General features: G+C 32.8%; 1 protein-coding gene across 1 annotated transcript in view; it reads left to right on the top strand.

Moving 5' to 3' along the window:
- Positions 1-12,651, top strand: part of LOC115216511 (glutamate receptor-like) — a 701,885-nt gene that overhangs the window by 276,907 nt on the left and 412,327 nt on the right. The window contains exon 2 of the mRNA XM_029785951.2: positions 6,615-6,782. Coding sequence (XP_029641811.1) covers positions 6,615-6,782 — 168 coding nt within the window. The remainder of the gene's footprint in view (positions 1-6,614; positions 6,783-12,651) is intronic.

Here is a 12,651-nt window from a genome sequence, read left to right as displayed (position 1 = left end):
TCCTTAACGGCCGATGCTAATCTAGAAGACTGAAAGCAAAGAAATTGGAGAGAAACAAAGCTAATGTAAATCTCACTCTCTATTGACATTATCTATTTTCTTTGGTCAAAGCTGCGAAGACAAATGTATTAGAGAAATTAGTCGGCAAATATTTCAGTTGAGATTGATTTAAAAGAATCAGACTGTATGTACAGAGATACGTGATTGTAGATATGCGTCGAGATACGTATTAACTTGCTGGTACATTTAATACACATGCACACACTCACACAAACATACACACACATATATATACAAGGGTATATACATATATATATATATATATATACATATATATATATATATATATATATATATATATATATATATATATATATATATATATATATATATAAAGGTATACATACTTATATAAACATATACAAATATATATACATTTATAGATATATACACACATTCATATATACGTTTGTATGTGTATGTATATATATATATATATATATATATATTATATATATATACCACATGGTTCTGGGTCCAGTTCCACTGCATGAAACCTTTAGCAAGTATTTTCTACTATAGCCTCGAGCCGACCGTGAGTGGATTTGGTAGACGGAAACTGAAAGAAGCCTGCCATATATGTGTGTGTGTGTCTGTGTCCACCACCACCTAACAACCGATGTTGGTGTGTTTATGACCCCGTAACATAGCGGTTCGGCACAATACACCGATAGAATAAGTCCTGGAGTCGATTTGTTCGAGTAAACGTGGTGTTCCTTCATGACCACAGTCAAATGACTGAAACAAGTAAAATAATATATACGTATGTTTATACATACATACATACGTATGGATGTGTATGCATGCGTGTGTGCGTGTCTGTGTATGTGCATGTGACTATGTTGCTGAACTCCTTGGATAATGTATTACATTGCTTGAATTTAATCAGAGTATTTTGAGAGAATTTGTTTTCAGCCTCCTCCGACAAAAATAAAAACTTCACTAGATATATAGAGATACATCTTTCCTTGAGATTACAGCCAATATTATATCTGTGTAGCAGACCTATTTTGTTCTAAATCATTTAATTTTGGAGTGTATCTGTAATAAAGTTATACCGTAGATTAAAAGTATTACTGCAAGCTTATATCTTGAATACAATTTGATATCTATGTTTCACTCCCAGCCTATGTACACCGTATAAACAGAGCCAGACTAAAAGTTTGAAACACTTCATTTCCTCTTTGTATATTCTTTGATCAAGATCCAAAGTTTATCTTCTTAAACTTTTATCAGTTAAGTGCTGCTAAATTAAATACGAGTTTATATTGCTAAAAAAAACTGAATCGATGATAAAATTTCCCGAAAAATTCAGCCTACGGTTAGTTGTAAAATCGTTATATAATAAACATACTTACATACGCAGGTACCGTTTAAAATGCATATTCAATTATTTCTAAAAGAATTTTAACTAAACTTAATATATTCTTCCTCCGTACATGAGTGGTTGTCTAACACTGTACCAGGTATGACCAAGAAGATGTGGTACGGGCCTATTTAACAGAGAAATTGAATCAGAATTGGTAATGTCCTCGCTAAAGTATTTTTCTTGTAGAATTTGATCAACATGTATCCATACATTGCAAAGAGTGTAAGCTGTTCAATCATTAGGTAGAAACCAACATATAGCATAGGTAATGACACTTCTTCGATAACGCTAAATTACGTTTTAAACCGCTTTAACTAATCTACGTTCTTCTAAATCATTTATTACCTTCTTACAACTCTTGAAATATATACTCAATATAATAATAAATACTATGACATTTACAAATTTAATATGTATATTTGAGAATACATATCTGTTTCAATGATTTCATAGAACAATTTATGAAGTAAACTTTGGGTGATGGAGAACGGAGTTTATTAGTTTATTAAAGAGGCGATATAAGTATATGATTTATAACGGCACGAATTCATCTAAGTCATCTGCCCTACATTTTCTAATGTTTACCTTCTATTTTGAATGAGGTTTGGGTGCTGCTACTTGTACGCCGAACGAGTTTGGCATTAGAGGGTCCCTTGTGGTGATTTGTAAACGGCGGTTTGCAGCTTCAGCAAAGAGTGTATGGTTTCAATAATCGAGTTTTTGTATTGGAAATTGTAAATCAATATCAGTAGCATCCCCATCGTCATCGCAGTCGAATTGCACATCTTGGTCATCATGTTGTTTATCCCCATCACCGACAGCTTTTTTCCTCCAGCTCCCACTCTATTATCATTTGCTTATAAGTGTGTCTGTATACACACGTACATTATACGTGATCACACACACACACACACACACACACACGCATATATATATATATATATATATATATATATATATATATATATATATATAGGTGCGTCTGTATGTATATATTCACATACACACACACTCACATGTATATAATATATGTATGTATATATACATACGATGTCTAATTAAATTTGCTGCGAAAAGTTCATGGTATGGTTTCACTGACAATACCATATGTTGTATGTTAATAACTGCCTCTTGTCTGCTGGTTCTGATTTGTGAAATGTGTACATACACATACATATGTATACATTATATATATATGAATATATACTTACACAAACACACACAGATTATATATATATATGGGTGTATGCTACTAGTAATCGATTTCTCTCATCAATAAAATTATAAATAAAAGCGAAGGAAGCCAGGAGGGTGATTTATTCCAGCCAACCAAGAAGCCGTAGGTGAAATTGTAATGGGAGAATATGTCTCAAGAAACTGAAAATTCAATCTTGCTTTCCTCTTTTGTGTATATATATATATATATATATAATGGTTATTATACATCAGTATATGTGAGCGTTAATTCATGTTGTACGTGTATATATACTTATATATGTTAGGCTGCCTATTCATTCCTCTTTAAAATAGCTATTTGTTACATATATTGACAATATAATCTGAGTTTCCTGCCTACTGTGTAGCAAGTGTTTAGCATTTATGTTTAACATGGGTGCCATTAACTATGTAATATTTGTTGATCTGATCTCTTAAGTTACTTATGATGTCTTTACAAGAGCTCTATCGCTTCTTTCTTCTTCTTGTCTTCTTCTCTCAGAACATAACAAACGCCGTCAATATCTAACCTTGAACAAGGTATGATACAGCTATTTCATGTATCAGGTTGGCTAATGTAGCATCAAAATCCTACTTCAAAGAAATCCCCTTTGGCTAACATTTCTCTGATAATCTATCACATGCTTTCTATACTATAACATCATATAATGTACAAACTCTAAAGTTTCGATCCCTTGGTCAGAGGACAGTGGTGTATTATTCAAACACATTTCAATTGTAATAAAGTTGTATAGAGACCAAAGCATTGACTAAAACTTCAACGTGATTATGCTTATAAATTTCAAATTAATTTCTCGTTTTTTTTTTTTATTATTATGCAGGTATAGAAAGTTCTCGAGTTAATCTTCAATATCTTGTAATCAAAAGCACAGGTTGATATTAGAAATATGAGAGCAACCATGTGTCAGATATTATCTAGGTTTAACAATAAATAATGAGCATCAATATATTTTAACATTGTTGCATTTTCATATCACTCCAGACATCAAAATTTTATTAGACGCCGTAATAAAACAACTTTACTGGATTCTTAATACAACAAACTATTTGGGAGAACATTTAATTTTTAGATCAAGAGTGTAAAAACAGTTTCTTTAAATAGAGTTGAAGAATCTGATATTTTTCTTCCGTTGCTACTATTCCCTACTCAAATATATGAAGTGTTCCTTCACATCCTTCGTATTTGACTAGTTCACATTATTCAGTTTACTTTTCGATTTTGATTGTTTTTCCAACTTCTTGTTACGCTTCTCGGTCACTAGTTTATTGATCTGACTTCCTATTCCACCTGAATAAGTGAAATATTAATTGATTTATTGGTTTCTTAAAGACAGCAATGCAAATAACCAGATCATTTGCATCAATAAACTCGTCGCTCCTAAAACTGTTATTCTAGTTACGCAATTTGAGTGAGAAGGTTTCTTTGGTTTTTATTCAAGAAACTGCCAGTTTTCCCGATAAATCATAGCAATAACAGGAAATATCTTAGCGACCACATGCCGGTTGATAAATTAGTCACTAAAAATTTTACCAGTGAACAGAATTCACATAAAATACAGACGAGATACAGTCATAAAATAACATTTTAAAATTTCGCTAACTTTGCAGTTAAAGCAAATATTGCAATCATTCTCATGCGTAACACCATTTATCACAGTGTTATTTTATGATGGATAAATATGGAAATTTTATTTTAATGTTCTAGCTCGTTTATTATCACCGTCATAGAAGTCAATAGTAAGTTTACTGTGAAATTCAACGTCTTGAAAATACGTTCAAATAGGCATGACATGATTTACAAATACCGAAAATTAGATAGAGTATTTTACAGAAAAATTAATGGCCCAATAAGAGTTGTAACTCGAACGATCATGATCAGGAATAGCGAAATTAGATAACACCATAAAATAATGAATTCGCTAGAGATAATGATTTCATTTTCATATATAATCTTGGGAAGAGCAGAATTTGAATAGCATATATTGTTATGTACACATGTGCGAATGTATGTGTATTTGCATGCGTATTTGTTTGTATGTGTGTACATGTGTGAGTACAAGTGTGAATATATATGCATGTTCTTTCTACTCTGTCTCTCTCTATCTATCTCCTTCTGTCTCTGTCTCTACACAGACACACACACACACATATACATATATATATATATATATATATATATATATATATATATATATATATATATATATATACAGAGAGAGATCATTTTATAACCTATATATATATATATATATATATATATAGAGAGAGAGAGAGAGAGAGAGAGAGAGAGGAGAGAGAGAGAGAGAGAGAGAGAAATATACAAAAATATTTATTCCTATATTCCTCCAAATATACGTTACTTATATATGGCAAAAAGTGCATGTGAATGTGTATGTATATATATAAGAGACAGAAAGACAGCCAGATAGATAGATAGATAATTCAGTCCAATTGGAAAATAAAATATGGACCGATTCGTCAGTCATGAACTCCATCGACATATGTGTAATCACTCTCTATGCTGTTGGAAGATATACTCAAGCATTCGGTTGCGTTGTAGCTAATATTTGGGAAATAAATCTAAGAATTTAGAGTTTATCCAGGGCCTGGATTGAAAATAGTGTATACAATCTCTTGGCAGTGTTACCTATAATCTGCATACAATTGCAGGGAAGAGCACCAGGAGGAACGCATCGTGCATTATATACCAAGGCTTTAGATCCCAAAATACCCTTAGATGATCGGTGGATAAACTTTAACAGTTTCGTATGTGTGGTGTGACGATTGAATGAAATTCTATCTTCAGTCTAGATGTCTGACGGAAGATGGCTAGATACAAATATTTCTTGTAGAGACAGTGATATCTCAGCTTAGTATACTGTGCTGTAAAATGTTTTTGAAATTAGAGTTTTACAGATAATTTGTGTCTTACAAGAGGAAGATAAAAGTACGTTGTGGCCATTACTGGCACATCTGTAACTTAATAGCAGCACCTGGAGATTTTCTAGAAATTGATGTTATATGACATCATATCACACTCAATTAGAAAATTTTATGTTTGCCGAGATGTATTTCGATGTCGGTGGTTTTTAGGAAATTCCTGAACTAATTTTATTGACATTAAATTTAAGGTGATTTTAGATTTAGCTGCCTTTCCAGTTTGTGACTTTATTCGATGCCCATTTGAGTGGCGCATTCTCAATGTAAGTGAATCCTGCCAAACGTATTTTTATAGTACAAAGTATTCTATTAAAAATCGCCCTTTCGAAGGAATAGAAAGTCCTGTTAATGGTGTTTGGCTTAAATTTTGTGCTTAGTACCAGCAGGTGAGAGTAGAGGGGGATGTTTTGTCTACTGAATGTTTGAAAAATGATGGGTGACTATAGCAAGGATGGCACCTGTGAATGACAGAGTCAGCTTGGGCATAATCCTATGAAAAAGAAAGAAAACAAAAGGAAAAAAGAGAGCCACTTACTGTAATGTTTTCTTTTTGCATGACACTATTGCCCAAGGTTCCCGTGGTCTTTTCCGTAGGCTTTTTCTATCCACGGACAAACCTAATCTGTTTTCCCTTTTTACATTGTCATTTCTATGATACACAATCCCTATTGATCATCCCCCATTTTTTTTCACGATCCCTTTTGATCGGGTTTTTTTCCTTCTCTTTTTCGCAAAAAGGAAAGCTCTTCTTTGTATTTTGTCCCTTCTGTGTTCAGCCCTGCGCGGCTAATAAAGAAATCTATAACACAGTTCCTGTGAATGTTAAAATAGGTGAGCACTAACCATGGGTAACTTAAACATCCATACATTCTCCACTAGTTGACATCCCTTGACAGAAACATTATATTCAATGTTAAACATAAACAATATACGCTATACATGCAATACCATACTACCTTGCAGTTGGCAATTATAAATAATTGTGTTCTATATTTTGCTATCATTGTAGGTGCTATTTTTGAAGTTGAAAAGTATGTGGTGCCATACCACACGGGTTTTCGATATGCAATCGGGCACCACAACCGGGATCCTAAACAGCGTGACCGCTTCAAACTAGAGCTGGACGCCACAATCAGCCAAATCTCCAGAAAGAATAATTACGAGCTTGCTGCAACAAGTAAGTCCAACATTTTTTCTCAAGCACATTTATGTATTACATAAAATGTCATATATTAATAAATAATATATCTTTTATTTCATTTTGGTGAGAGGGACATCTTGCCACAACTTTTTCTTTGTATATATATATTAACGTGTGAATTTCAATTATCAACACTACAAAAGTATGCGGTACATTTTATGCCCATATATATATCGTAATTGTCCGAGCATGTATGATATTGTCAACGAGTTTGCTCAAACTCATTAACACAAGCTGAAGAACCTTTTTTATAGACAGTGTTCAACATCTGTATGAATTATTGTGAACACAAAAGTTAGTGGTTTGTTTAGTACTAAGTGTGTTGACCACGTACTATAAAACTGTTACCATAATATGAACTACTTCTTCTTGGACAAAACTTTTCAGTGATTTTTAGTCTCAATTATGTATGACCCCGACAACTGCCAGCTGTTGATCCAGAAACTCATAATGAAAATTATCTCTTTTTAATGAAAATACAGATTAAAGGCTTCTGTAAATGAGATAAAAAATGAAAGAAAACATCAACAATATTTGAGAAAATTTAAAGTAACGCATCGATCACAATAGGGATATATTTTATTTTATTACGATTAATATGAGCTAATATGTTTGTAATGGCACCAACCTCACAACTTCTTAAAGTCTTTTGATTTCTCTTCCGGAAGCACTCAATTAAACAAGAGGCTGTCTGTCATGATGAATAGAAAATATAGAAATTACTAATGCGTTAACGTGAACCGTTGAAAGTGAAACTAAAACTGTTAATTAACGGCGCCGTTAATCAATGAGATTGTTACACTCTATTGTATAAATGAGTTGTGAAATATTTGATTGATTAATTAGTGATGAAATGCTTTTCACAAAGACATGTTTAATTTTGACTGAATTTTCTTTCATTGACATATGAACTAACGAAGCTAAAGATTCTCAGAATAGAATTAAGACACTTTCAGATTGAACATGAAAATAGAAAATAATAAATTGCTCATAATTATAGTATAAATCAATCGATAAAATTTTAATCTGAGTGAGAATATTTCGAGAAAGTGTATTCCTTATTATAGGAATCAAGTAGAATATCTGAATCGTTGTTTAGATTTAATTTTATTCATGAGAAATTGCAAAAAACGAAAAAGAAAAAAAGCCTGTAAGACATTTCGAAATTTATATGTTTAAAGAAATAAAGAGTAGTTATATTCATGCTGTCAGCGTAATTGCTTTTATGTAATGAATTATAAAACAGATTTGCAATATTGATACAATGCCAAAACTATACTGAAGAGATATGTGTTTCAGTATATCAGCGAAATGTAGAAATTATATATATTTTATGAACCTCGTTGCGATTAAAAGAAAAGTTTCTCTTTTGCAAAGGAAGGAAGTGATATAACATATTATTAAATATAATGGCAATATCGTTGAAAGAACTGTGCTATCATTTCCCATCAAAGAAATATCAAAATTAATTTCAAATGCATACTTGTCGAACAAGGCACGCAACAGCTGTAGCCATAACAATATTATTATGCAGAAAACAGGGGTGTATATAAGGAAATAGCCGTCTGTCTAAAACCATTAAAAGATCCCTAATTTTATTTCATTTGCATTGTCGATACCTGATGTAAGGCAATGTTATCAATATTACTTCATATAGCTATTTTCCAGAATATATTAACGCGAGTGAGAGATAGAGAGTCCACGTGTATTTTATGACGTATTTCTAAATCTCCTATGCATGTTTCCCATTTCATGTTTTTGCTTGCGCTATAAAGATGAATATTCTGTCCACAATTATCAGATGATACCAAAACAAATAATCAGAACAATGATGTGCACATTAGTCGCCCTTTTGAACAACTAAAAGCAATGATGTAATTCGATTCACAAGATATTAACACATAGTAGTTTCTTATTTGAAACGAGTGGAAAATATTACAAAAAACTCATATTGGTACTTCATGAGATTAAATCATGTTCTGACCCACCACGAATTAAGTGACTTGACATCAAGTCAAAACTTCAAGTGACTAAACTATATACTGTGTGTCATTTTGTTTTGCACAATAAAGATTGATACATATGCCTTTTAAGATGTCATTCGGTGATCCTAGAAAGACAAGCATAAATGTACACACAGCATTACTTCCCACGTTAAATCTACTCCCCTATTTTTGATAAGTACGTATTTCACTGTCAAGCTCCCTGTCTTTGTTTTGACAGGCGTAAGCGATGGACTCGTAAATGACTACCACGGTTTCCCTTTCTCTCTGTGTGCATAGAATACTAAAATGGGCTTAGCTGAACCATTTCTATTTACCTTCCCTGTTTCTATGTAGCGTATATACATAGTCGTGTATCAAGAGCATCATCGACAAGTGATTTAGTTCTTGTTTTTCATAATAATTAGAGCTTATCTAACCTGACACTTTAGTTGCATAATATTTCTAACTTCACGCTACGGTAAAAGCAACATTATCAACAATCAAGAATAGTGACTGGCGCAACTAGCTTCACATATAAATATTTGCTATAGAACTGACAGGCCTGACTTCAATCAGAGTAATATAAACAATGCTAGTTAATGTATACACATACACAATCTACTTCCATCTCTCTCTCTCTCTCTCTCTCTTTATTTTTCTCTTTCTCTCTCTCTCTCTTTCTTTCTCTCTCTCCCCCCTCTTTCTCTTCCTTTCTCTCTATTTCTCTCTATCTTCCCCCTCTCTCTCTCGTTGAATAAGGTGATATGTGATAATTGAAATACTAGCTAATTCGAATTTCACACATGCGCACACACACACATAGCATACACATCCTTGCACGCACACACACACACACACACACACATATGCATATATATATATGCGCATGTATGTATGTGTATATCCATTTATGTATGTATATAGATATAAACATACCCACATATCTTCACGTATAAATACATTATACATGCACAAACGTACATGTCGAACTGTATTACAGCTTGCTGTGCAAATTTCTCGTGACATCTTTTCCGGTTTACACAGGCATGCTTACGTATCTGCATAGAGCGTTGAATTTAGTCATGCGGATAGTTACATTAGCAGATGCATCCCCTGATATACGAAATGACGAATGATCACGTCTGGAAATATCCAGGTGGGAAATATTAATTGATGAGGGAAGTTATCAGCTCTACCTTTCCCTCTGTTAACAGGTGCAAACACTCGCATACATAGGGACCTATATTTACGCATGTATTACCCTGTGGTGATAATATTTTGCAAACATGGCACTGGATTAATAGAAATATATTCAGCATTAATGATACTACATCTATTTACTTGTCTATTTTGGCATCTTTCCTCCCACACTCGCTCTTTCTACCTATCTATCTATCTATCTATCTATCTATCTATCTATCTATCTATCTATCTATCTATCTATCTATCTATCTATCCATCTATCTATCTAGCCATCTATCTATCTATCTAGCCATCTATCTATCTATCTAGCCATCTATCTATCTATCTATCTATCTATCTATCTATCTATCTATCTATCTATCTATCTATCTATCTATCTATCTATCTATCTATCTAGCCATCTATGTATCTATCTAGCCATCTATTTATCTATCTAGCCCTCTATCTATCTATCTATCTATCTAGCCATCTATCTATCTATCTATCTATCTATCTATCTATCTAGCCATCTATCTATCTAGCCATCTATCTATCTGTCTATCTATCTAATTTTATCTATCTATCTATCGAAATTGTGACGGGAAGGAAGAGCTATTTTTATCATACTTTTGGCTATGGCGAAAGAATGTATCTGGTGGACGCACCTGAAAGGATTAGAGACAAATACTTTCCTCTCTGGTCAACCTCTCAACTCCTTCAAGTATCACTTGAAGAGGAAAGTGAGAGTCGAGAGGCAAGTTTTGTTTAGTGAATGTTTTAAAAAAAGATGGGTGAATGTAGCAAGGACGGCACGTATGGATGACGAAGCCACCTTGACTATGATTCTATGAACCGTAAAAATTAATACAGAGAGTTGCTTATTTGCAAAAAAAAAAAAGAAATATAACATGTGACTTCATTGACCGAGGTTACCGTGGTCTTTTCCGTAGGCTTTTCATTCCACGGGTAAACCTCACCTGTCCTCCCCTTTACACTTCATATTGACATTTCCGTGATAACGATCCCTATTGATCAATTTTTTTTCCTTTCCCTTTTTTCCCTCCCCCTTCTTTTTTTTATTTTATTCCCCCCTTTTTTTGTCCTCTTTCGTTCCCTTTACGATCCCTTTTGATCGAAAACCAAACCCCCTTTTTTTACCCCCAAAAGAAAAGCCCTACCTTGTACTTTGTCCTGTCTGTGTGCAGCCCTGTGTGGCTAATAAAGAAACATATCTATCTATCTATCTATCTATCTATCTATCTATCTATCTATCTATCTATCTATCTATCTAGCCATCTATCTATCTATCTAGCCATCAAGTTCACTATCACTTCATTTTATATGCATTTGCATATGTACGTGTTCAGTTGAAAGTGTAAGCATGGATGTATATGTATTTGGATGCATATACCGGCACACATATGCAATGTTCTATAGTTTCTGCGTGTGGTTTATGCGAGATATGTATATTTACATAAACCTTTGCCCTGACTTCTGTTTAAGAAATGTTCTTACATAAATATAAACCTTTGTTTATCAAATTACCTATCATTCATCAGTATTATAATTAATATTCACAACAAATATTAGATAATGAACCAGTAATTCATTTGATATTACAATCCGTTAATCAGGCTTATCCGACCTCTAATTGAACCTTATATATATATATATATATATTATATACATAATCGCGTAACTACTTTCATTTCAGGTGTTGTTGAGGAGGTAAAGGTTATTGAAATCTCTAGATATCCCACTAATATGTTATTACGTATATTTCATATTTGGCCCTTCATAATATCCCAGAATTTCGTACTTTCCCATCCCAGTTATTTCTCGTGTATATAAATTCAAAGCACTGGTAGCTCCTTAGACATTGTGACCTCCCATTAGATACCGAACTTAAATTAAATCTCCACTAATTTATCTCATATTCGCCTCCGATTACATATATATATCATATGATGTACGAGTAATATATTATTATTTTAGGGGAATGCTGACATAATAGTGTTGATGCGCTGGAAATATTTCAAGTTTACCCCATGGAAAAATATTGCTCGATTCGTAATTTGTTATCGAATATCAAAAGTGGCTATCAACAGTGACTGACGTGTCACATACTGAAAACTGATTTCTTATCACAGGTTTCATCGAAATATTCCCAAATGCATTCTTCAATGGAAGAGATAAATTTGATTTTTCTTTTCAACCATCATTCTTTTGTTACTTTTCTTGTTAAATTCACTAAAGCAGACACATTGATGGACGGATTAAGTGCGTTTTCAAAGCCATACTTGAACATAAGTAGATGCATTATATATCTTCTTATGTTTTAAGATTTCTCCATCAACATCGTGCTTAAATATACCTGCTTCATGTGAAAGCTAGAATCCTTTCCTTAATATATATTTTCAAGTAAATTCTCAAAAATGTTATAAAATGGTTGAAGGAAGTTTTCTAATTGCGAAATTTGAAGGACATATTTGACTGAAAGAAAAAAAAATCTCAATGTTGTAATAGCTATTTAGGCTTTTTTTAAAGGTTATTATCTAGTCTATTAGATTCACTTACACAGTTCTGATATTAGCAGTTTTCAATTTTTATATTTGTTCAGTTTTGAGAAAAGTGCAGCGAAGTGAACTGAACACTACCCTCAACTTTCTGCAAATGCA

The sequence above is a fragment of the Octopus sinensis genome, linkage group LG1 (assembly GCF_006345805.1).
Source record: "Octopus sinensis linkage group LG1, ASM634580v1, whole genome shotgun sequence".
NCBI lineage: Eukaryota > Metazoa > Mollusca > Cephalopoda > Octopoda > Octopodidae > Octopus > Octopus sinensis.
This window is presented reverse-complemented; position numbering and strand designations above follow the sequence as displayed.